This window comes from Seriola dumerili, unplaced genomic scaffold (assembly GCF_002260705.1).
Source record: "Seriola dumerili isolate Sdu_G_001 unplaced genomic scaffold, Sdu_1.0 BDQW01001124.1, whole genome shotgun sequence".
NCBI classification, from domain to species: domain Eukaryota; kingdom Metazoa; phylum Chordata; class Actinopteri; order Carangiformes; family Carangidae; genus Seriola; species Seriola dumerili.
In genome coordinates this window covers 4,893,313-4,920,902 of record NW_019175379.1, presented here as the reverse complement: position 1 = coordinate 4,920,902, position 27,590 = coordinate 4,893,313, and the positions used below count along the sequence as shown (strand labels likewise).

At 43.3% G+C, this 27,590-nt stretch overlaps 1 protein-coding gene across 1 annotated transcript; it reads left to right on the top strand.

The window, feature by feature from the left end:
* The first annotated feature begins 8,879 nt into the window (after positions 1–8,879).
* On the top strand, positions 8,880–20,405 carry ptchd1 (patched domain containing 1). The gene is made up of 4 exons (XM_022767206.1): positions 8,880–9,555; positions 12,378–13,092; positions 17,689–18,425; positions 18,760–20,405. Exons 1-4 carry the CDS (start codon positions 9,142–9,144, stop codon positions 19,858–19,860), a joined length of 2,967 nt encoding a protein of 988 aa, XP_022622927.1. The 5' UTR covers positions 8,880–9,141; the 3' UTR covers positions 19,861–20,405.
* The last annotated feature ends 7,185 nt before the right edge of the window (positions 20,406–27,590 follow it).

Genomic DNA, 27,590 nt, shown 5'->3' with positions numbered 1-27,590 from the left:
GGGTAACATTAATGACTTGTATTTGTGGCAACGCCAGCGGCAGTCTCATCAATACACACCAATTAGAAAAACTGTCCTGTGCCTCAGTCTATTACAGTAGTGTGTGTGTGTGTGTGTGTGTGTGTACTGGGGGGGGGGGGCGCTTAAGAGACAAAGAGAGGGAGTAAGTGAGATGGATGATAATGAGCAGAGATCTTCTTTTACAAGATGTGTAAGCAACATCATGCATCAGGCCCCTGGCAGCCGTTCTTACACGACCATCTATTATCAATGGACGGTTTGACCGCTGACGTACAGGACAAATAGATGAAACAACTGCTGTTCACACTGTCACTTTGCTACAGCCTCCTCCTGCCCCTTCAAACATTCAGACTCAACATCTGAGTCAGAACTGATTTTAAAACTGTTCATTTTGTAGTTTACGGGTTTAAAGTCTGGTTATATAAATATCCATATTAGATAGATAGCTAGATAATCAATCAGACACTGCTCTGTGTTAGTACAGCAGTTAGAAGTGAGCTACTGCCTGACTTTGTGCCATTACTTCATCGAACTGTGATGAATCTACTTTAGTGGCCAGAGTAAAAATGACAACTACGGTGATTAAACCATTGATTTGTCACCTGGATCCAGTCCCTGTTAAACACAGCTACACCTATCTGCACATATTAGTAAATCAAGTCGAATAGGGTCATGGATAAAACCCCGTTATCGGATGTATTCTGTTTTTTGATATTTCATAAATTTTTTTCCCATTAAGACGAATGGGCAGAATGTTTTTCAACCCCTTCTCCTCATTCCTTCCTTTGTTTTCCCCCTCTTTTTCTGCAACTATTGTCTTCCCTTTATGTCAAACTTGTGGCTTTCTCACTACTCCTCAGCAGCTTGCGTTGAGCTACACCAGGGATCAGGACGAGCTGGCAACACTAACCCAACATTAGAGGGATTACAGGGAGTGTAGTAGAAACATGGCTCACCGGGCTGACACCAGAATCCAGACAGGCAGACGGGATGAAGGAGAGTGGTAAAGGAGGAAGGGGGGGGGGGGCTAGCTGTGTTTGTTCATAGATACATGGTGCAACCCAGGACCCGCCTCCCCCGGCAGCTAGCTCGCTGGCTGGGTGCAGGACCCTCTGGGGGCACCCTAGCTGCCTCCCCTGGCAGCTTGCTTGTTTGATGTGGATTTTACTGTAAATTTGAGGATTGCTTCCCCACTGTTTGTGAAATATTTCCTTCCCTTTTTATTACTTCTGACATTGATCTCCCTTTCCCTTGTGTACTGAATTATCCTGTTTTGGTGATGTGTTGTATTTGCAGACTTTTGGACGTATTTTGGACCTTGGAAGATGCAATTGCAAACTACATGAAAAAGCACATGTGCTGTATTTGATGTTGTTATAAGCCCTGGAATTCCCTATTCCCTACAAACACGGGCTTACTGACTGAGAGCTTGGATTTATTATTAGATATTTGGATTGGATTGAAGTCTGCGGAGACATGTCTTATCCATATTTGACAATTTGTTCGACTCATCCTGCACTCTGGGGGTACAGGTACTGAAATAATTTGTCCAACAAAATACAACCCTATACGGGAGCCAGTGCACTTTATTGCTGTTTTTATATTATTACCATTTTATTATACTTTTTTGATCTTTTCATAAGTATCTTTGATTGTATTTGGCCAATGTGAAATCAAGTTACTGTGCTGGTGTTATTGGACTTACAGGATTGCTGCATCAATGCAGTTGAGTAACTTTATTTATTCAGTATTTGTGTCACTGGATGAACAAAAAAGAGATGTTGAAATCTGATTATTTTATCTAAACTCTTTTGCAATTGAACTTTACTGTATCAATAAACAGTATATACCACTCCTGTGATATACTGTATGATTTCATATACCCTCAAAGAAGATTTTTATCCATATCACCCGCTCCTGTTCTCCATTATATAAACTCTGCACGTCTGTCAAACCAAGCAGTAAGTGGCTAGCGAGTGGATGTCAGTTTGCGACATCATCTCAAAACGCAGCAGTTATTTTTGTCAGTGGCTCAAACACGGTCGGACCAAAAAACAACAACACCTTGTCTTTAGCGTCCTCCGAATAGAGGTGAACAATTCCCAACAGTAACTGTACAGAAACACGTCACTGCAGCCCTAAGACTTGCTGTCAGAAACCCACCCAACACACACACACGATCACACACAATACTATCTCGGTCCTGCAGTTCTGCTTCTGTCCAATAGAGGGCAGAGGAAACATGGCTTCAGGGGCCTTTCTGAGGTGGTGTACAGATTACAGATGGGCCCAGTAATCACACAGATTAAATTTAGCTCTGTGAGAGGTGAAAATGGCTCTTCTCAGATATCGCACTCTGACATTTTAGCAAATCAGGTTTTCCTCAGGCACTGCTGGAGTCATCGGGCCTCTCCCAGTTTTCTTTATCAAGCTTGTGACACTCAGCTGCCTCGCTCTTTATCTTCTTTTTTTTTTTCTGTCTCTTTCCCCTGCGATTGTGTCCGTGAAGGAGAAGCAGAGTGAGCCTGCGTTTTATCTGAATCCGTCTGCATCTGTCTTCTCTGTTTCTGGGCTGTAACTGTAATCAAATCTTGGGAGTCTTTAAGAGGCCACAAAGACGACTCTACTGTATTTCTCTGCCCGTGCCCCTCCCAATGACCTCCCTTTTCCATCAGACACCAGCCACCCCACCCCCCTTCCCTACTTACAGCATCCTGTCTGGCCTCATGAGCTAATGTCCAAATGACATCTAGAAATTATGATTGCTGCTGACCACCAGGAAGATGTGGAAAGTAGATACACAGAAATAGCAGAGAGGAAAATAAAGACAGATGGATAAATTGATAACATAGAAGGAGATGGAGATTCAGATTGTGACACTTGAATGGAGAAATGACGTGTGGCCGTCTGTGATAGACGGACAGTCGAGGAGAGAGCTGGGTGTCCTTTAAGTTTTGAAATTACAATGTAGAGAAAGTGAATTACAGCAGGTGGACACTAAGGTGAAGTGTCTGCTTTGAATCCATCCATTTTTGCTTGTACCTCGAGGTCCAATGACAGTCTCTTAAAAACAGATTCAGACAGCCAGGGTGTCATATACCTGAGGAACCAGTGGGGCCCAGCTGTCAGGGGCCTATCACACTTATGGTTTTGAGTCATAGTCTTTTATATTTTCATTGCCCTTATTGAAATATTCCAATACTGCATGTTTTATTAAAAATAGATATTATTTCTACCCATCACTTAAATACTTTCTTCCCAAAATATACGAACTTGAGCTCGAGCTTGAGCTTGCTCCCTGTCATTCAAGATAACTAGCGTGACTGGACGTTAGCAGTAGCTATAAGTTAGCAGCATAATGTTTAGCAAGCCCAAACAAAAAAAGCAGCACTCGGGCGAAGAAGGATAGAGGAGAACAGGATGAGTTTACTGCTGAACTGATGAAATTATATAAGTTTTTACTCACTATGCCTCAAGTTCATTGAATGCTAGCAGTGTTGATATGCAGCCAGAGGCTAAAGTTAGCTTGATTGGCTATACTCCTAAATATGGAACAGTAGAGCCTGTGATTTGGACTTGAGCGGTGTTGTTAATGACTTTGCTGAGCGCAGGCCCGGCGGGTGAACTTCTAACGGGTGAGTACAGTTTTCTCTGTTTATGGAGCGGCATCAAGGATTTAAGGGATCCAGAATTTCTCAATGAGGAAGTAAGTATAGATCTGCTTTTTTCCCCCCATTTTTTATGTGTTAGTTGTGTTAGTTTACTTGCATTGTTTTGCTAAATTCCTGGATGCCTATGGGATCATGATTATGTTATTTGATCCCTCAACAATTGAGCCAAGATAGCCCAATACGTCCATTTCACATAATTTGAGATTAAACCAGATACACTCATGTCCTAATGCTTTTATTAGTTTCTGACTCTGGGAAACTTGGAAAAATAGTAAAATTCCCCAACACAACTGGATCTCTGAACTATGTCTTTAACCAGATCACACTCATTCAGTCTAATTTACGTGATCTCCCCTGGCGAGTCCCACCTCCTACTTTGAAATCCTCTGTATTAGAGGATGTGACAAAATGCCTACATCTGGATCATTTCTCAAAGACAGTATTTAGGTTAAATCCTGTCGGAAAGGTGGACGTTCGCAGCTTTAAATGGGCTTCATTATTGTTGCATTTATTCAAATTTATGCGTAAACGCTCCATAAAGACAGTTTTAAAAGTTTGAATGTGAGAAGTTAATTACAGTCATTAGCATTTTTAGAAATAATTTCACCATCTTCTCCAGCGATCACATTATGAATCCCTTTAATCAGGAAGGTTTCCTGCATTTGAACTGACTCAGCTGCTGTAACACCTACGCTTTGCAAATTTACTTCATTTGAATCGGAGGAGCTGCCAAACAGGGCCTGTATTAAAACGTTGCTGTGACAGTTTAGAAGAATTATGAACCTCGGTGGATTGTAATTTTCCATATTTGGAATATAACAAACAGGCAAGGCATTTAGATGAAATGAAGTTTTCATTGCTCATAATGGGCAAAGTTCTTGCGCAGTTTTCATCCGAGAGGAAGGCGGATCTGATCTGCCGCAATCCCAATCTGGCAGTCATATCTGCTCACCATAACTACACATAGATGGGTAAATAAATAATCCAGAAGGAGGGAAATAGAAATGAAGGGACAGACTCTTTATTAATGGATGGCCTCCACCAAAACAGATGGACTGGGGGATGGGAGGGGTGGAGGAGAAAATAAAAAGGAGGGCGGGAGGGTTCAGAGGAGTATGAATGCAGAGAGAGGAGCCTTATTCATGAATGTCTGTCCTCTACCAACTCTGCATCCATATAGAAGTCTTTAATAATGGAGGGAAGATGTCATGCAGATGGACAAACGTGAGGGCGAATGAAATGTGCAGCCCGAAAATGGACACACAGAATGACAGCCTGTCCAGAGTGAAATCATAAGAGCTGCTTGCCCTTTTTTGCTGCCTGTACTATTTCCCTCATCTGTCCATCTTGTGTGTGTGTGCGTGCGTGTGTGTGTGTGTGTCGAAGTGTGTCAAAGTGTGTAAGTGTATTTGTCAGCCACAGTTTCCAACCCCCTGGAGGACTTTCCCTCTCCTCGGTTCTGTAGGTGCAGAAAATTAGCCCGGTAAAAATGGACACGCTTTCAAAGGACTCTATTCATTTTCTACCACCTTTCTCTTTCTGTCTCACACACACACACACACACATGCACACACACACACACACACACACACACACACACACACACTATTCTGATTTCTATAAATCATTTAGCAACACTAATTAGTACTTTTGTTATCAGAAACTGCCCCGAGCCCCTTATATCTCAGCAGTCTTTCATTTTCTATTCTGCTCTTCCTTTCTCCCCGGGGAGACACTTACTCATTCATTCCTTCGCCGCTCGTCTCTCACTGGACTGGTAATGGGGATTAAAGGCTAATTGAGGCTTAATTGAATAATGGATTAGAAACATGCATAAGCACATGCGCGCAGATGTTGTTTCCTGTGTTGAATTCAGTTTTTATCTTACTTTTTCGTGGCCGTGGGCTTGTTGTTTTTCCCAGCAGGCTGCGCTCACACCTTGGTGAAGCAGTTGTGGGCTGAGCGTCTCACTTAAGCCCTTCTCCATCAGTCATTTGTGCAAGCAGCTTATTGCAACCTATAGTGACAGTATGTTTTACTCAGCGATGAAACATATTTACTTTCAAGTGACCTCTAGCCCCCTAGTTGCCATGGTAATTTGACAGGAGCAAAGATGGAAGTCATGTGATTGACACACTCAAATGGGTCACAGGAACAGAAACCTATACAGTCATTTAGGTTGGAGGACTTCTCGTATAATGAGCTTTACCTGCCTCCTTTCCATTATTGAAGATGTTGATCTTTGAATTTTACATTGATGGTCTTTAAAGGAATAAGTGAGATACCTTGACAAGTTCTTGCCAATTTAATATCTCAAATGTTTCTGTTATGATTCTGTAGCACATGCTATTGGTATATTCTCTGTTATATTTTCCTATTCCGTATTAGTTAACACTTAATCTTCCTCTTTTAGCTCTGATTTTGTTCTCCACCAACTCCTGAGGGAAATATCTGACTCTTTAGCTGCTAAATGCTCCACTATGTTCACCAGCGAGTCGCTAACTGTGTCCGTCTGCTGTTTGCTGAGGAGCGGGTAGTGTACAGTAGGTTTTGCTGCTGCAAGCTGAAAACCTAAATGAGAGCAGTGAGAGTGAACCAGCACCAGCAGTAAAAAAAAGGTGCAGGCTGAACAGCAAAGCAATCAGCTGACACTCACTATAAAACCCAGATCCCAGGTGAAAACTCTTTTGTAGGTTCATATATGTGACACATTTTCACATTGTCTGTAGGGGAAGCAACAAGTGGATGCAAGCTGCAAGTGGATGTCTTGCTGCTTAACAGGATAATTTAATCATCTTTATTAACTAAATGAATTAAATTAGCTAATTACCAATATATAATGAGGATGGATGTGTACTGACTGACACAAAACCTGATGTTTATGTTTTGCTCAGAGCAGAGTTACTGCATCATCTCCACAGCAGGAATCAATGAAAATGTCATTGATTTTCTAATTCAATTTTGCTTTATTAGAAATGGAAATTTCTGACATAAGAAAATGTATTGAATAGCAAAACAAGTGAAATATTGCAAAATAATACGCAATAAAAAACGTATAAAGTGTTATATTTAACTATTAAACTTTTTTTTTTTATGAATGTGAACATGTGCAGAGTAAAGAAAAAGTTTTTGTGTGTTTGGATGTTTTTAATCCAAACTGCCTTGATTCATATGATATCTGGGGAGAGGAAGGAGCACAAATCAAAGACAGACAGGAAGAATGTGATCTCGGCCGGTCTGCGCTCATTATTATCTCCGCTCCCTCTTCTCTCTCTCTCTCTCTCTCTCTCTCTCTCTCTCTCTCTCTCTCTGCGTGTCTCTTCTGCTTTTAATGCCACTGTATCAGACACCTCCACTCCATAAGCAGATTGGGAGTCAGCAGGTGTGTGTTTCTGTGTGTGACAGAGAAAGAGAGAGTGTGTGTGTGTGTGTGTAGTGTGGGTGCACGACTGTGTATGTATGTGTGTGTGTGTGTGTGTGTGTTTTGGGAGGGGGATGGGTGGCATCACCATTGCCATGGGAACCAGGGCTGTGTAAAAAAGAAAAGTAATTTGTCTGGTCTCCGTAGCAACGGGCTACACAACAGCAAGCCAAAGAGATGCTTCATGCATCTGCAGCAAAAAGACAATTATGTATATGATTATGAGCAAAATCATAAGGTCGAACATGTCAAAGAATGAAATGGTCAGTTGTGCATTTTAAAGGCTTTTTATGAAAAATATATACATACATATTTATTTTTTGTGTACATCCCAGCAACCTTATGAATATCACCTTAAGCAGAATAAAATGGCATAAAATCCTTATTTATCATTTATAATCAGTATATAAACCTTTACCAAACAGTTTATTACACACTTTAATGTAGTTTTAATTTCAATGAAAGAAATTGCACAATCCAATTAATATTTATCACTTATATATTTATTATTAGAAACTTTATTCATACATGCTGAACTGTTTGTTTGTGGGATCTTTTCACAGTTTGCAAGTCTCAAGGTTGTGCTAGTTTAGTATTTAGAAATAACTGGATGTGTTCACACTTATCACTGTATATTTTACCCATAATTAGTAGAAAATGATGTGCTTCTTTCCAGGAAACAAGGAGATTATTTGGAGATAAATTGTAATTTAAGGACCTTTATTATCATTCATTATCTGTTTAAATACAGCAGCCTCCACTTATAGGAGTCCCCGGGATGAGTTAAACACTTAGATTTGTGTCTGTTATTAACCATTTATTACATCTTTATATATTGATTATTAGGGAGATATTATAATATAGAGAATATCTGAGGAAATGTCAACAGAGTGGTCACTATTAAACATTTTTAATCCGTTAAATTCCTAGAAATATTTTAATCTTTCCATCTCTGTCACACACGCTGCCACTCACTCCGTATGAAATGACTGTTTGTTTCTCTGCATTGTAGCAGCGCGGAGCGGCGAGGGGCGGGGCAGAAAAAAGGGGGCTCAGAGCGGGTCGTGAGGGCGGTGCAAAAGAAGAAAAAAAAACAGAGAGAGAGAGAGAGAGAGAGAGAGAGAGAGAGAGAGAAAGAGAAACTGTCCCCGGTTTGAAAGCCGGTAATTAGTGACGTGCCTTCCCGAGGAGCAGAGCGGAGCAGTCGCTGCTGAGAGTGCAGCCCGGTGGCGGATGAAAACAGGGGCTCCGCTAAAACCACCGGGGCGATGAGGAGAGGAGAGGACGGACGACAGAAAGCCCTCTGCCGCAGAGGAAACCCAGATTAGACTGATTTGACATACAGCTCCACCGGCATCCCCGGTGCGTGCACACCGCGTCAGCGATCCTGCGACTCCCACCAAACCACCCAACCAACCCGCCTCGGCCACACATCAGGCTGTGTGGCGACTTGGTGATGCAGGGTGGAGCTGGACGCGCGGACAGCCGGCAAGATAACATCTTGGTGTGAATGCGTCTTAGATGATCTCCGTCATCACCGGGTCGGTCCCCCCCTCGGTTCCCCTCTTTAGGTATGTACAGACTCCAGTTTCGTGCATGTGTGCAACCTGTCCGAGTGCACCAAAACAACTACTGAACCCATTAGTCAGTTTTCAGGGGAAGCTAAACAAGTCTAATTATGAGCCCACTTTGGCTCTGCGATTTTTCTGTTGCGCACAGAGCCGTGCAGCGTGCAGAAGGCATTGAACGCAGCAGGGTAGTGGCTATTAAATGTAAAGTAGGCTATCAATATTCTTTCTAACCGCAGAGCAGAGAAATGCTGGCTCATTTAGCAGCTTCTGTCCTTTGAGCTATTCCAGCGGATGAGAGAACCCCGGGGGAAGGGCTGCCCCTGTGACCGGAGTAGGGTTGGATTCTCCCCGGCTGGTGACCTCCTGCTCCGGGGACACATCCTCCCACCACCTGGCGTCACCTCTCCTCCCCCAGACTGATAGCGACGGAGCCCACCGATGCGTCCGGCAGCCCCTGATGCTCGGCAGTGCTCCGGGGCTTTCCGGTCGGTGGGAGAGGCTCGAGCCGCGGCCGCGCGCTAGGATGCTGCGCCAGGTGTTGCACGCGGGCCTGAGGACCTCCTTCCACGCGCTGGGCCGGTTCGTGGCGGGCCACCCGGTCTTCTTCGCCTCGGCTCCTGTGCTCCTGTCCATCCTGCTCGGGGCCAGCTTCAGCCGGTACCGCGTGGAGGAGGACGTGGAGAGCCTGCTCGCGCCAAAACACAGCCTGGCCAAGATCGAGGGCAACCTGGTGGACAGCCTGTTCCCGGTCAACCGCTCCAAGCACGCGCTCTACTCCGACCTGCAGACGCCCGGCCGATACGGGCGCGTGATCGTCACCACCCGGAAGGGGAGTGTGCTGGACCCGGTTCACCTGGACACCATACTAAAGGTATGCACACTCATTTTAAACACATTTCCAAACTATTTCGAGAAGTTTAGCTTGTTTCAATGGAGTTTGGCCCTGACAAACAAACAAATAAATAAGGTAAAATAGATAAAAAGTGCTAATAAACAATATAGATGATAAAAATAAAATAGAAAATAAATAAAAACAGCCTTATGCTATAATAATAGACATAATTTAAACATTTTCAATGACATATATTTGCAGAGGCAATTTGTGCATTCAAGAACTCACACACAAACATACACACATTTAACGGATGATTTAAGAATGTTGAGAGGCTCCAACCATCTAACACACACAACACTGGAGAAGGTCGGACACTTTCCAGTTTAGCTTCGTGTCCCCTTTAAATCACAGCAAAACATCTCAAATTGAAGCTGCAATGAATTGGCAGAATCCAACTTAAAAAAAATAAAACAAAAAAAACAAATCCACTCCTGGTCACATTCACACACACACACACACACACACACACACACACACACACACACACACACACAAGAGGTAAAGGTCAGTTTCTGAAGGGCCAGAGCACATAGTGTATGCAGGCTGTCTTTCCCCTCATTGTCAGTGATTGATAGTCATTAAACAGAACAACACGGTCCAGTCTCAAGCAGCCCCCGACAACCTTTATAGTTGTGAAGCAGAGCACTTTAATTACAAAGTGGAGTTAGCCGCAGCTCGGAGGCCTCTGTCTCCACGTAGCTGTTGCTAAATGGATTTATGAGTATTAGCTTGACACCCCTGGAGCAATTAGCCAAAAGATTTCATTAAGTTATGAGGTTGTAATCAGAGCTTGCTGACTAATAGGCCTGAGACACCAAGCTCTTTTGTGTATGGGCTGTGTCTCCTCTGTCCACGCTTGTCTCAACGTGTCTCTTTGTCAAATATAGTTATCGCGACCCACTTTACACAAATACCCACAACACAGTGTTGGTCCATTGAGGACTGCCACACTTAGAGACAGGCTAGTTTAGGGCCGTGCATCATTTCCTGGCAGGTTGGTGCATAAAAGACAGAGTGCTGTGAAAGTGAAAAATCGGCCGTTACATAATCTCACACTGTTACATATCATCTGCGAGGTTCAAGATTCTGTCAGATTCGTCTCCACTTGCCCCGTCATCTACTTTGGTTTGCGAGTTCTTACATATACCCGGAAAGCTTTTTCAGCATCCCTCTGCGAATGTGCCTGTACTTGTTGCACGCAGGAGTCCACAGTAGGTGTTGGTGGAGAAAGCAACAGCGGTTGATAGAGAGAGCAAAGAGAAAGAACTAGACACGGTTCCCACTTGAAATAAGAGTACGATTTGTGAGTCACACCCATTGACTGCACTGTGTACTCGTCTATTTAAGCCTCTGTCGGTGAAGAAACTGGCAACTCTTGCTCTTCTATAATGGATATTTATTGACTATATCATTGATCAGTGTCTGTGCAGCACTTGCGACTGAAAAAAATAGATCTTTGATGTTGAAGAAATTAAAACGGAGTGTTTCAGCTGTTTTCTGTTCCTGTATGTCTTCACTGTGCTAGCTGTGCTAAAACTACCTTGATGTGATGTCACGATACACGAACACAACAGAAGGGGCTTAGAAATGTAAAATAATCAGGTATAAAATTGTATTTAGTTTGGTTCATTTTTTTTATTTGTTTGTTTGCACATTTTAAAAAATACAGTTATTATAAAAGATATGATATGTGCACAAGATATATACAAACTCACTAACATTTAACCCCTTCAGTTCCATGTCAGAGCAGCTTTAAGGTTGTTAAAATCTTATTATTACATTCTCACCGTCTCATATATGTCATGTGTTATGTTGCTTCAGCTCTTTATCTAAACAATGTGATGTTTACAGAGTGAAATACTATTCAAACACAAGACTATGTTTTTATAGCTGCACCTCTTCATGACATGTAAATATTCTGTATGCACTGGACATTATTTTAGACACTTTTAAACACATTATGCATTTTATTTAAGACAAGAAGTAATAATGAAAACGTATGACAGTCTTTTAAAACAGGGATTCACACTTTAGACATCAGCTCATGACAAATAATTGTTCGTATTAGGGTTAGGGTTAGTCTGTAAAGATTTAAGTTATGTATGTATATGTAAGAATTCGGTTCTGTATAACTGCAATTAATATGGTCAAGATATTACTGATTGGGCCTTTAAAGGTCATGTAAGTGACGCTCAGATGAGGAATTTTAAGGCCCCACCAGGAAGCTGCTAACAATGATAATGACAGATTGGAATAATTTGGCAATAAAAGCGGCAAAAATTAAATGAGGAATTTTAAAAGTGTCCGTATCTTACAAGGACAGGATGCTGTAAGGAAGTAACTTTCAACGCAAGTCCGTTTTCACACACACGCACACACACACGCACGCACACACCCTCCCTCTCCGAAGTCAATGCAGCACTCTGAGGTGGGAGACAGCTCTGCCCATGTTCGCTGTGGCAGAGACTGGCATCGGGCCTGTTGCTTAGTAACCAGTACTGTGCTGGATGCTGGCACTGTTGTCCTCTCGCCATAGAAACGGAGGAGGAATCAGAGACCACTATTGTTATGCTGTCGAGTAAAACGCACACGTTCCCCCACACATCCCTCTCTCTTATTCACACGAGCAGCTAGAAAGTCAAAGTATACAAAGTAGGCGAATGAGCTTCTGCTCAGGGAAACTTTGATGGAACTTTTTTCTTTATAATTATTACTTTACTTGTCACACAAAATGAGGCCACTGGGAAGCTAACTTAATGAACCTCTCTGTTGTTTGTGTGTGTTTTTTCTGCACACAGCTCCACAGACGCATCTACCAAATGCAGGTGACCGTCCCGGCCACAGGCTTCAACAGCTTCAACTACTCCTTCTCTTACCTCTGCCTCCCCGACGACAAGAACGTCTGCATCATCGATGACATTATTCGCGCCATGGAGGAGATCCAATCAGCTCGCACCTCCAACCGCTCCGTCCCAGTCCTGCGGTACCCGATCACGCAGCTGGCAGACGGGCGGCAGGCGTACATCGGACACCAGCTGGGTGGGGTTCAGGGGTGGGGTCCCAGCGGGGCGGTGCGAGGTCTGGGGACAGGAGCCAGGGGAGAAGGTGTACGTTCTGCGCGGGCATTGCAGCTCACCTACTACCTCCAAGCCCGAGGCGGCCTGATGGACCGGGTGGCCGGCCAATGGGAAAAGGCCTTCTGTGCAGAGTTACAGCACTTTGCGGCGCTGCACCCGAAGCTGGGGCTCTACCCTTCCACTTCCTCCTCTCTGAGGACAGACTTCCAGTTTTCCTCGGTGCTGGCACGTCGCCCCCTGTTGGCCAGCTTGGGGGTGTGTGGCGTGCTGGCCGTCCTCTGCTGCTCTATGAGGGACTGTGTGAGGTCCAAACCCTGGTTGGGACTGCTGGCTTTGCTGTCAATCACACTGTCAGGCCTCACTGCTGCTGGGATACTCAACCTGACCGGGGCCACCTACAACTCTACATACCTGGGCATCCCTTTCGTCATGCTCGGTAGGTTTAAATCTGATATTTCTGATTGTTAAACAACAAATACATAAGATCTTTTTTTTTTACCTGTTGAGTCTTTATAATTCTGGAGGTCAATGCACTCATTCTCCGTTTGTCCTTTCAGCCAAGTTTGGGACATTTTTTCAGAACTTATGGTTGTTGAACGCAGCAAAGTCTTGGCAACAACGATCCATAAAAGCACAGAAAAATCAAAGAAAAGAGAAGCTAACACAAGACAGCTGGGAGCCACAGTGAACATTGCCATTGTTTTTAGATCGCAGATTGCCTGTGTTCACCGTCTGCTCTTTTCAGTACCTGTGATGGGTTTTGCAGACGCCAGCCTCGGGCTGAATGCCATTTCAAAGTAGACAGATCATCAAAATGACTGACAAGTGGTGGGGCATGAACTTGACTTACAGAGGGGGAGGATGTTGGCACGAACAACATATTTTCTGACAAAAACATCAAAGGTTCTGAAAAATGAAGCTGTTAAGTTGAAGTTCTTGAACTGGAGCCTGGAACAAAAGCAGAGCAAAAGGTTTCAAAGTAGTTTACATGTCAACAAGTCAACTCCAAATTTAATGAAAGAAGACCTTGTGTGTCATCGTTTTCCAACTGAAGCCATATAAACGTCTTATGAGCTGATGCCATTGTCTGCAAGACTACATGGTTTGTGAATGCCCTTCAAAACTGTTACAAAAAATAATTAAAATGAACATTTTTTGAGCTGACAGCGCTACAGTTAAGGTTTGGTTAGTTTCAAGAACACACACAGCTTGGTCATGTTTAGGGGAAAAAATGATGGTTTGCGGTAAAATAACTTCATTAACTTTAGGAAACCTTGGTCATCAGAAGGGAAGATTGACTGAAACAAACAGTGGATTCCTGTTTCAGTTTCCAATTAGTCGATTAATCAAGTGGTCGATTGACAGAAAATGAATCTGCAAATATTTTCATAAATTTTTTCATTCATTTTTTCACCCCAGCATCTGAAATGTGTGAATTTGATGCTTTTCTTCATCTTATGTGAGAGTAAACTGAATATCTTTGGGCTTTGGGCTGTTGGTTAGATCATCGTGGACTGAGGGAAATTACAGCAGGCATTTCTCACAATTTTCTGATTTTGTACACCAAATGATTAATTGGTTGATTGAGAAAATAATCAGCAGATTAATCAGTAATAAGAAACACCCTTAGCTGCAGCCCTTCCACTTCAGATATAGCCTATCACGGCGCGTGTGACTGAGGTCCATGAGTGTAAAGGGCCAACAAAGGCAGTGAAGAAGACTCATAGCGGGGATGTAAACAATGTAGGATTTTCAAAATTGTCATGAATAGGCTTTTCAAATGAGGCAGAAAATGCATTCAATATGTTTGTTAAACCTCAAGGATAAACACAGTGAGTTTAAAATGAGTGCAAACAGACGCTTTGTTTACAAGGAAAATCCGCGGGGCGCTAATACAAACTGCATTTATACAGACATGTTTACTTTTGTCATGAACTTGAGGACAGTAAAAAAAAAAAAAAAAAAATTTCCTAAATGTATTCATTTGCCTTTAGGAAATAACTTTGCTGAAAAGCAAAAAATCTCCTTACAAGCATTTCTTTGTTTAGTTTTTTTTCCAGAGTTATATGTACCAGAGTGAGAAATCTACCAGCAGCGTTCAAGTATTCATGTGTGGTTTGTTCAATACTGAGTTAAGTCAGTCAATCAGAATGAACAAACCAGGAGCAAAATAAAAAATGCATGCCATATGTGTGAAGGCGTACAGGCACTTTATCCTGAGCGCATACATACTAAATACTGTACGATGTGCTGTACGCAACCACTCATGCACACATGTACTCTATACCATAATTACTCTGTAATGTGGAGGAGGGAAGGCTGCTGTTAGGCTTAAAATAACTGCAGAGAACAGAGGAGACATGGGGGGATAAATGCAGAAGGGGGGGGGTGATGAAATATCACTCCAAATAGGGGCTGATTTAAGGATTCTCTTAGTAGAAAATGAAGTTAAACTGTAGTTAGAAGGAAGACAGGCAGGCTGGGAGGAGGATTTTTCAGAATGCCAGTGGGCAGACAGAAAAATGTGGGAGGAAGTGTGAGGAGAGGAAAAAAAAATAATGTGGCTGTACTACAGTGAAAGATAGGATTAAGAATAGGGAGTAAAACTGTTTATGTAATGTTTTAGAAATGTGGAGAAGTGACAGGATTTTGCATCTTTCTCTCAGACATAAGAAACTTGTTAACTTGCAAAGCTTGGTACAAAACACAAATAGATGTTGATGATGGGGGGGGGGGTAGTAAACAACGTTCTCTGAATGATCATCCGTCAGTTAATTTACTTACAACAGTGTCCATCTGCAAAACGTTTACATTGGTAGAGATTGAAGAGTTTGTGTGTGTTTGCTAGGACTGGATATTGAACCTCAAAACTTTTTAAGTATCAACAAAAATGTTTTTGGTTTAAGTAAAATAAACAATCAGCAACTATTTTGAAAATCGATTAATCGACAGAAGAACAAAAATGTTGGAAAAAATGCTTCACATTCTCAGGTTTAGGTTTAAATATTTTATAATAATGTGAATATCTTTGGGTTATCAGCCTTTAGTCGATCTAAACTACATTTGAAGACGCCACCTTGGGCTCTGCAAAGTTGCAATTTGATAGCCAGTCTATCCATAATCAACAGTCTAAACTGAGAGGTTTCAGTGTCTGAAATACATTTTATGACACAATAGTGATATCTAGGGACTGAAATGGTTTTGGCAGAAGACACATCCTTATCTTCTGGCTATATTCTCCTGCAGTACTGTCTGAGTGTGTGTGTGTGTGTGTGTGTTTGACCATGAGAGCACATTAGCCTATCTGAGGCTGGTAAATAGAAAAATCCTTGGGCGAGTGCTGTCCCCAGCCTGTCTTTTCACTTCCATCTTCTCTCTCTGCAACATTAACCTCCCCACCTCGTTCCCTGTCATACACTAATTCCCTCTCTTTCAAATACACTCACACGCACGCACACACGCAAAAAATCCGCAGACTTTCTCAGTTGCACCCACGCCTGAAGTGTCGGTATGTTACGCCTCTGCGAAGGTGTTAAGTGTTTCGCCATGGTGAGGTCACTGAAGAGAGAGGGACGGGCGGGTGGTGGGGGGTACGTGTGTCACTGGTGACTCATGGGTGCCATGGCAACCACCATAGAGGAAACCATTAAAAACCATCTGCTGCGTGTATATTAACATGTATGTGCATGCACATGAGACATGGATGCAGCATATACAGTCACATCCAGTGCAAATGGACATTGATGTATGTCAGTGAATCAAATTTTACACACTTTAAAGATAAAATTTATCTTTAGAAATTTTGGAGATTATTTCTCAGTTGTACTACTTCAAAATTTTGGAAATATTAAGTTTTAAATCGTATAATTTCTAAATTGAGAGCTGGATATGAGTCGTATTCTCATGCTGCTGCTGCTGCTGCTGCTGCAATGGTACAATTTCTCAACCAGGGTTGAGAGACTGTGTTTCCATGGTGTCTTATAACTGTCATTTCACATATTTGTAGTTCAAATGGGGTTGAAGTGTGACATTATGTAGAGAGGACTGTTCAAAAGCAGGCAGGCTGAGTTATTACACTCCCTTGTGCGACATTGTGATTCCTCAGAATGAATAAATTGTTTCCAAGCTCGGTGCAATCGAGGGATTCGAGACAAAGGAAAGGTGTTCGTTGGAAGTTAGGTAGTTCTTATGTCTTTGGGACTTCAAAGGGACAACTTTGTTTTTGAGGATTTTTATTTTTTTTCTATTTAGTTGTGTCTCTGTGCTGTTGGAAGGAATGTTAAATACTGAGGTTAGCATGGCGTAGTTTAAGTTGTGGCTGTCTGTGAGATCAAGGTGGGGGTGTAGATGTTAGAGGTAGATGGAGAGCTGCTCTAACAAAACGTTGAGTTGTGATTTAAAGCTGCATCCGTTGGTTTTTTGGCCACTTGGGGGCAGTGCAACAAGCTGCAACAGTTGCTCACTCACACATGCAGCAGACACAGATCCACCTTTAACATTGATACGGACTTTATTTAATCAAGTGGTCTCATTGAGATCTATTTTTTTCAAGAGAAGTCAAAGGTGCATTTACCAGAGACTGGTTCTCACAGTCGATCAGAGTGGTGAGAGTGAACCAAACACTAAAGCTGTTAGCTGTAAGACCGAAACATTGAGCTGAGAGAAACTAAAATGCACCTCACTGAGGGAAACTGCAGAGTCATGATAATTATAAATTAAGGGGCCAGTATTCTCCGTCCAAAGTGTTTGTCAAATGGTCGGATATCTTCAGAAACGCCCTCCACCCACATCTTTCCAACATCAGATTAGGGCCGTCTGTGTCCGACCATCTCTATAACTTTGATTTGACCAGCTCTTGATATAAAAGTATCGATCGGTGCAGCTTTATAGTATATACATAAAATGAGACATAAAAAAGGAGACATAAAAGAATCATAAAAAAGTCATCCTTGAGTAATTTCGTCTGGGTAAATTGGTAATATAGTACAATTCCCCTGATATAATATACTTTTCTATTTCTGGCTCCCCTCAGGTCACGGGCTCTTCGGCTCCTTCGAGATGCTGTCGTCGTGGCGGCGAACCCGGGAGGACCAGCACGTGAAGGAGCGCGTGGCGAGCGTCTTTGAGGATGTCATGCTGCGTTTCTCCGGCTCCACCATGCTCCACCTGATGACCCTGGGCCTGGCCGCCTCGCCGCTCACCAACATGGAAGCTGTCCGGCTCTTCTGCCGCACGGCCGCCTTAGCCGTCACTATCAGCTATGTTTACATGTTGTCCTTCTACAGTTCCTGCCTGGTGTTTACAGGATACTTAGAGACCGGATACAGACACGGCTGCTTCTGCCGCAGAGTCCCCAAACCGGACCGGCTCGACTCCAAACCGGCCTGGTACAGGTGTTTAATGTACACCCGTTACCAGGACGAGACGCAAACCACCAACCCACCACACGTGGTCGGACACAGTCATGCTCACCCACCAAATCCCAACCTAACTCACACACATGCGCACACACACCCACATAGCGCAAACAACCCTAATTCACACGGACACGGTCATGTGGCGAACTCCACACACGCACATCCACACCCACACCCACACCCTCACACACACCCCAATACCAGCATGGACCCTCATCCTCAGGACTCTCACCTTTTGCTGGGGTGTGTGAGGCGTTGCTATGGAGACTGGATCACTAATACTTATGTCAAACCCTTTGTGGTTCTGCTCTACCTGGTTTACATCTCCTTTGGACTGATGGGCTTCCTACAGGTGAGGCACACACACACACACACACACACACACACACACACACACACACACACACACACATCACAGCAATACAAGAAAGAAAACCAACACGATTTCAATAATATTAAATGCCTTGAGGAAAATGGACACCCCAAAGATTCCTGACCAGATACTGGGTCAACCAATCAGTTTTCCATGTACATGTACAAACAGTATATGTGTCATGTGACTCAGCTTCTTGCCATCTGTGAACATCCACACACCAAGATTACACAGGATTGCAGACACACAAGCTCTCTAACACAAAGGGAAACATACGTTTTAATCTGAAACAAATATCTTCTGTTGCCAACAGGTGACCCAGGGTTCTGACCCCAGTGCGTTGGTTGCCATGGATACGACGACAGTCTTGTACACCCGTGCCCAGCAGCGATACTTCAGCTCGTACTCCCCCGTCATTGGATTTTATATCTATGAAAGCGCCCCCTACTGGAATGCCTCGGTGCAGCGGGACCTGCTGGAATACGCCAAAGGCTTCCAGAGAATCAGCTGGCTGGAGGCGTACCTGAACTACCTGACAGACCGCAACCAGTCCACCAGCCAGTCACGGGAAAACTTCACCCGCACACTCCGCCACTCCTTCCTCCGCGAGCCACAGTTCGCCCACTTCGCAGACGACATCATATTCGCAGAGCGCGGTCAGGGCGAGGAGCCTGACGTGGCCGCATCGCGGATCTTCCTGGTGGCCAAGACGACAGAGAACAAACGCGAGGAGATGTCAGTGCTGCTGGACACGCTGCGGCGCCTGTCACTGACCTCACGCGTTCGTTTCCTAATCTTCAACCCCTCCTTCGTCTACCTGGACCGCTACGCTGCGGCGGTGAGCTCCCCGCTCAGACACTCACTGCTGGCGGTGCTCTTCCTGTTGGGTCTGTCCTCCCTGGCCGTGGTGGAGCCGCTGGTCTCCGTGTGGCTGGGCCTCACCCTGCTCTCCGTGCAGTTCGGGGTGCTGGGCTTCATGACCTTATGGGGTGTGGAGCTGGACTGCATGTCTGTGTTGTGTCTGATCTCAGCTTTGGGGCACTCGGCAGACTGCAGCGGCCCCCTCCTCTGTGGCTTCGCCTCGGGTCGGGGTGAGAGCAGGACTCGCTGGGTGAGAGTGGCGCTGGAGAGACACGGCGTTCCCTCCCTACAGACGCTCATCTGCTACAGCGCTGCCCTGGTGCCCGTGGGCTCCGTACGCTCCAACCTCACACGCACATTGTTCCGCTGCCTCACCCTCACGGCCGGCTGCTCGGCCCTGCACACGCTGGCGTTCCTGCCCACCCTCCTCACCTTCCTGCCCCCCTCCAAGAGCCGGGGCCACCGGCCCGGCGGAGACGGGCAGAGACAGGAGGTGGAGTGTGTCGAAATGAACGACAGCACCCGAGTGGTCGACCAGATCACCACTGTCTGAGCATGGGATGATGTTGTGTTTTCGCACCCCGCCCCGCCCCCGGTTGCCATGGTGACTGCCGGCTGGGAATTGGTTCATTGTAGTCTGAGCAGCCGCTGTGCATGCTGCAGACAAGAATGCTGATCCTTGTGAGGAAGAGAGGAAAAGAAGGAGAGAAAGATGCGAAGAATTAATAGAGGCTGAAGGTCGAGAGAAAAAAGATTCAAACAAGAAAAAGCAAGTCGGAGTCAGTAAAGACAAGGAGAGAGAAAGAGGGGTTTCCAATGCAGTGTATCCATGGTTACCTGCTTGTTGCTAGTGCTGTGTGGCATGTGAATGAGGTTTGTTTTTCCCCAAATAGCCAAACAGGTTGAGGATCAGCTGAGGTCAGGCCTGGATGCGACCGCATCACAGAGGAAGTGCCACACTTTTCACGTCTCCAAAACTCGCTTTAGATCCGATCACATTGTTTGGCTACCGCTATCTGTCCGCCATATCAAGTTGCACAAATACAGCTACAATGACATGAGGCAATCATCTGTATAACTCGAGTATTTCTACTTTAATGCTGGACAAATAAAGTCAAATGAAGGAAACATTGTCTGACGTGGTTTTAGCTCTGATGCAAGTCGTAATGCAACTGCTCATATATTTAGACGGAAAGGTTCACATCTGCGCATCTGTTGTGAGTGTTTTACTTAAATATCTTGAATCATTCATTGAATTTTAACAACTTGAGCATGCGAATGTGTCTGTATGAGTTTTAATGTGGTTTGACAGGGCTGAAAAAGGAGTTATGTAAACATAATCTGACTTCAAACTTTTGAAAATACTGTTAAGCCACATCTTATACTCAACTCAGTGAAGGTGAGTGGATTTTCGTTTCATAGCACTGAAAGATTAGCCACATCTCTTTCCAGAAACACTGCCCCAGTTACTCTGTATTATCCACAGAACGCTGTGTCAACCGTTTTCAATGGGTCTACATTTATTCCCAGTGCAAACTCTTGACATATCAGAAGATTAATACTAAAAGAGGAGTGGTGATTCCTCCAGTTCCCTCTTTAGGCAATACAGACGGCCTTGCCCGCACCACCTCTCCATCCAGGATCTCACCCCAACTCTGACACAAACATCACTGTAAAGGAACAGTGCAAGATGCTGTTTGCTGACCACGATTGTTTTGGTACAAGAACGTGCAACCGTTGGCGTTCTCGATGGATTTCTTGAGTCGTCTACCCCCAGAACTCCAGTGGTTACTCACCGAGCTGTCGTTCGGTGTGTCGTCCCGTGTATTTACGAAAGGTTTATGCTCCTTCCTGACTGTCAAGGACTGAAACATATGTGCGAGTTAATGGAAACGATCTTTATATGTTGTTTATTCAGCCTTTGTAGGTTTCGTCTATTCTTCAAGCTTTACCCAACAGATTTTCATCCCTCCCTCCCGACTACTGTATGGACCTGACATTTTGTTTTGCCAGAGCCAAACAGCTATCAACCTTTTTAGTCCTAACCTGACCCCTGACCCGAAGCCGATCACGTTTCTCTCTATTCAGTAGAATTGTGCACTAGAAACATAGTCTATTCCGGTGCCATATAGTTAGCCTGTCATTACACACACACAGACAAAGTCATCAAGCGTCTCCCCCTGATAAAGAAATGCTGAAAACAGTCATTACATCACATTCATCTGGCAGATGCTTTTGTTCAAAGTGACTTACAACAAGTGCATTCAAATCACGCAGGAGCTGGATATCATCCAAAACTGGGGATATACTGTATCCAATCAGCTCTACCAACCAGACAAGACCTCCACATAATGTTCTTTCTTTTCTTTCTTTTTTTAAATCTGGATATGGATTCAGTTACAGGTTTTATTCACTGTCTGTGTTTGATCACTCGGAGCCTGAAGTGATAAATTTTCACTCACTGTTAAAAGCATTAACGCTTTGAGCATCAACAACTATTGAAGGTATTGTTCTCTTGTGGTTGTGGCCCCTGGAGCTGAGGAGCTTGTTGCCTTTTATTCCTGAATTCGTCCCTGTTGTGTGTGTGTGTGTGTGTGTGTGTGTGTGTGTGTGTGTGTGTGTGTGTGTGTGTGTGGGAGTGCTTGCTATTGTTAATCCATGCTCCTCTCTGACACTCGCCTTGAATGAGTATTGTTCAGGATCTATGCAGGCGTCACAACCATCCACCAGCTTCCCACCCATGAGCTCTGCCGATTGGTTCTTCTTCAAAAGCACATGCCTGACCTTCAAGCTGATGGTACCACGAACTGTGGGCTGCGTCGTCTTTTGTAAAACACTATAGCACTTATGCATTTTCAGGGCTTAATGCAGTTCTTTCTAAATATAATCCACACACAAAGCATTCTGCTCTCCCGCATCATCTGTATAAACGAGAAAACGGCTACTTCTTGGAAACCATTACGTCTTCAATCCACAAGGTCTAACTAAAAAATCAAAACAATAAAGTCTTCAGAAAGTGTTGAACAGACACATCATGCAAAATAAAACTGCCTTTCTTTCCATAACTAATCGTCCATTAGTTCAAACTCAAGATTGAGCCCTGAGGCGTGAAACACACAGGACTCTGCGAGGTTGCCAGAAACCACCAACACACCCCGACTCTCCAAATTAAGTTTCCTGCTGCTGCTTCCGCTGTTGCTGCTGTTTAGTCTCATAAGTCAAGTTGTGGACGGACTGTGAGACAATGGGCCCCTGGGCCCCCTTACTTTTCCTTCATATTGACAGAGACACAAAACGACTACAAACTACATTTTGTGTCTGTTTGTCATCGTTGTGAGTCTCTTTGTGGCTGTTTTGCAACTCCTTGTGCTCATTTTGTCTCCATTTGTCATTGTCTTTGTCTCTCTTCGCCGTCATTTTGGGCTTGTTTTGTCTCTTTCTTGTAAATCTGGGGCTGGTTTGCATTCCTTTGTAATTTTATAACTTTTCGTGGTCATTTTGAGCCTCTTTGTGGTCATTTTAGGTCTCTTAGTTGTCTATTGATTGACTTTCCAAGTGGAAATGTTAATAGTCACTTCAAAAAGAGAATCTGGCCGAGGTGCTCCCTGAACCCTGGGGCCCTTTGGGCCTGTGCCCGGTAGATCCAGTCAGTAAAGTAGACCAGTGTAGGAGCTGTTGAGTTTCACTTCAGATGTAAAATAATCTGCTGCAATATTTTGCATTAAACACAAAGCACAGCCAAGGCTGATGGGAATGTCATTAGTTTTTGCATAAACCTTTTCACTCATTTCGGTTTCCATTCAGTAACACATTTTTTTTTTATAATTACAAAATTAACATGATTATACATTTAAGTGTAGCACCATTTTCTACATACATTATTTCACATTTAGTTAATTTTGTATTGTTAAGACTGAAGTTATGTTTTCCTTCAATTGCATTTGTATCATTTCCTTTTCCGTGCTGCTGTTTCTGGAGACATTGGGTCTCTTCCAAGTAAAACTCTTGACTTCCTCTCTCTCATTGGACCCCACTCTATCAGTCCTGCAGTGAGCAGTGTTAAAGGCCTACACCTGCGGGCCCTGGCCTGTACCAAACACCTGCTACAGCAAGCTGGGGAAATTTAGGGAAAGAGCCTTTCTGTGTGTATTTTGCAGTTTTGTTTTTTTTCTGTTTAGAGTTACTTTGTTTATCTTGTAGTACTTGATATTGAGTTACCCACAAGCTTTCAGTCTGCTTTTAATTTGTAGTTTTTTGTGTTTTGGCCACCCCCTCCCACTTCTGTTTAATTGGTCTGACCAGCCAGTATATATGTTCCACCTGTTTGTCGTTTTAGGGCAAATGCTATTAAAGTAATCCGGTGGTTGTCTGAACATTCACGGGTTCATTTTGGAAAAAGCGGAGGGACGAGCAGCTTCTCCCGTGGAAGAACCTCACAGATTCATTTCTAAACACAGGGACATCGCTCCGGATGGACCAGCAAGGACCGTGGGGATGGGGGGTGAAAACTTGGACCAGCACTGGTAACGTTAAAATCACCCCACCTCCCCTGGAGAAATAAATCCAGACACACACATACAGTTGTTAGTAATGTACTCTGACAAGCCCCCTCCCCTGTTTTGGATTGTACCATCTCTACCAGTTTGAATAATTTGTTGCCTCTGGATTCTCCCTGTGCAGACCAGTTGACACACATTCATCTCAAACACACTGTCACAGGTGCAGGCGTGTGTGTGTGTGTGTGTTTGAGCAAAAAAACAAAAAGAATTAGGACGTGTTTAATGTAGCGCAAGAAAAAAGAGGAGAGAGTGAAGAGAGCTTGCCAGTGGGATTTTGATTCACTTGAGCTTGAACTTGAACTCTCTCTCACACACACACACACACACACACACTGACAACCAACTCAACCAAAAGTGCTGTGTCACTGAAGAGGAGCAGTAACGTGCTGCAGCTCTGCTCTGCTCCACTGATCTGATACTGTTTTGTTATCCCACAGTAAAAATGAACAAAGGCTGACACATGAGCCTCGGTGGAAAGAAAAATCCCTGTAGTCTTTATTGCCCCCTTGTGGATAAAAAAAAATGGTCCACTATTTAATTAGCTAGATGCCTTCTCACCATATACACAAACACACACACACACACACACACACACACACTAAGGCAAGTGAAGACACACTGTGATTTGAAGAGCTGTGTCGCCCTCAGGCTGCTCCTGTGTTGTTTGGTTTCATTTTACGTCTGACGTCAGATGCCATTCCTCAAATTCACAGCCCCAATATCGGGGTGTGTGTGTGTGTGTGTGTGTGTGTGCGTGTGTGTGTGTGTGTGTGAGTGATGCAGACATAATAAGAGAGAGAGGCAGGAGGTGTTTGACTGGTTTGTCAGCCTGAATCTAATATTTCATACTTGAGCCAACCATGTAATTTTTGCCTGTTTTTGCAATTTGCTGCTGATCTTGTGTACTATCTTATTTTTTTTGTTGTTTTTTTTTTTATGGACTCATATACACTCATGCATGCACACACCCACACACACACCAGATAAAGGCTAATACTCTGTCCAGGAACTGTCTGGCCCCTGCATCCTGTAATACCAGCTGCTGCCCTCCAGTCATAGCCAGATTGAAAAAACAAAACAAAACAAAAAACAGAGATAGATGAATAGTTAGAGACATAGTTCATTGAGATACATTGCAGCACTGTCCAACTTTTTTTGTTTATTATCTCTGTGTGTCTGTCTCTTCCCTCCTCCTACTCCCTCTGTAGGGGGTGTGTCATTATTTGCTCCACTGTCTCCCGCAGGCAGAAATCACATTTCACAAATTCTGAGTTCCCCCGCACGCACCTCAGACGGTGAGGAGCAGGCGATGCTCTTGTGTAAGAGGCAGGTGGATACAGGAGGAGCGACAGAGAGCAACTGAGGACAGAGGCGAGGGAAGAGGAGCCAGCAAGCGAGGGAGGACGACAGATACTTCAACAGTGGCAACTTTGGATTCATGAATGAGAGTACGGGAATGATGGGGAGGCAATGTGTGACCGGAGTGAAGATGACAAGTCCTCCTCCATAGGATTCATATACATATATATACATTCACACACAGAAGCATAAACAGACTGCAGAGAGCATCAGGTAAGAAATTCTAAGACTTACGACAGTGTAAGAAAAGAACTTGATAATATAATAGATATAAAAGATAATAATCTTAATATTTCCTCTGTAACATGAACTATATAAAAGGTCATGGGTGATTCTGGCAAAGAGCTTTGATATTTGTAACTACAGTAAAAAAGATTTTTAAAAATGGCTCTAACAATAGATGTTCAAGAAAGAAAAAATCAGCAACTCTAGAAATGTCTCTGCACTGTTTTCTCACACTTTTCTTTGACTTCAAAGAGAGTCAGACTGTGGGAACATGAATAGCTGATAATAGTAGTGTATAGCTTCAAGACTTGAACAGGTAGTGTTACCTCTTCTGATGTGACACACGCACAGCATATGATAATCACATCAACAGATAGCATAAATGCAAATACAGTCTCATATATGTGATCGAATGGTTTAGCTTTAAATTAAGATATTAGCAGATATCACCATGAAATTGGACATTTATTTATATTTATTTCTCATTGAGCAAAGAAAAAAAAAAGTCTACTTAAAGGTTTAATGTTGTATTTCTCAAAGTGACACTGATGATATGGATCAACACAATTAGACATTAAATCGTTAGTTAGATTGCAGATCAGTGCATAAATGATTTGACCTATTCGAACTATCTGATGCTGCACACTTAAAGCCAGCAAACCCTGTCTATCAGCTTTGTCTTTTAATCAGCTTCTGTGTGACTGCAGACACTCCCTGTATTACAATACAAATAAGACACAGTAACATGCACATGCACGAATGCGTGTGTCACTTTTATTGTGCGGTAATGATAATGTTGGTGTTCAGGCGCCAGGCAGAGGGCGAGGTTAAGAGAAAAAAACAATAGGACTTTTGAGAAAATCTGAAGGAACAGGAAATCATTTTCATAAATCACCACTTAGCCAACTATTAATTTCATCGGAAGTGCCAGTTTCAGACAAGATAACACTGTGGGCACACATGAGACAAATAGCTGCTTAGTTTTTATCCAACTTTGCTCATTAAGGATGGAGTATGTTTGGCTTTGTGTATATGGATAAGGATTTATTTATTCATTTTGACATATTGAGCTGTGATCATAATGAAACTCTTCCCCAATAAAAGAACTGTTTGAACATTTGGGCCTAAAACCTGAACATGTGTCAGCTGTAATGAGCAGATTGGGTGGAAGAGGTTTGAAGATGGTTTGTGTTTGGCATGTCTGCTCCAGCAGCTGTGAACAGAGAGTGATTCAAACTATTCAAATGTTCCCTGTATAGGTGACTCCTAGAGATACAGGCTTAGTATGGACTGCGTGTATTTGAAAAGTTAATTCCGAATGAGAGCTCATTATAATATATTAAAATAAGCAAATTATATGAGTTTAAATGATGCTTTTAGTTGGGAAAAATCAGTATTTTGTCAGATATTTAGGATGCTATTCAATATTTCTTATATTAACAATGGATTACATGACTGGATGTAATATAAAGAGGGTTGTTTGTAGATGAACCCAGAGAAAACTATCACCAAACTTGTACTTTTATTCTGCGGTACAGAACATTTTAGCATATTTCACATCTTTACATTTTACTCCAGTTTTTGGTTCAGTCTCAGGGTCTTATCAGCATTTATCAGCTAAAGATCCAGATTATTTCCCCTCAGGAGATGTGGAAACCAAGACAAAGCTAAAAGGAGAGTAGATATTCACACTGGCCATAATAGGTTTCTTAAATAATATCTTAAGGTTGTGGTTTCAGCTTGTTCTGCTGTCCCTTATAAAGAGGGAATGTAATAATACAGATTACGTCATTGCACAATGAAACAAAGGTAAAAACAGAGAAACAAAAGTCTATGCTGTATCAGTATTTTCCTACTTTTGATGCCTTATATTTTCCTTTTGGGGCCCCACAGTGTGACAAAACACTGTGCATCGTGTGATACTGTGCTGTATCTAAATTTTACAGGCGTAAACGAGGTGTATCAACAACAAAAAGACACATGCAACAATGACCTGTAACTTATAAAGGTAAGAATGCAACGAGATGTAACCCAGTCTGCTGTGTCCACCCCTGCCCTGGAGTCAAACCCTCAGCGCAGACAAAGCCACAGATATTATTAGATCGTTTTGGTTTACCGACTGTAAAGGAGAATTTCTTGT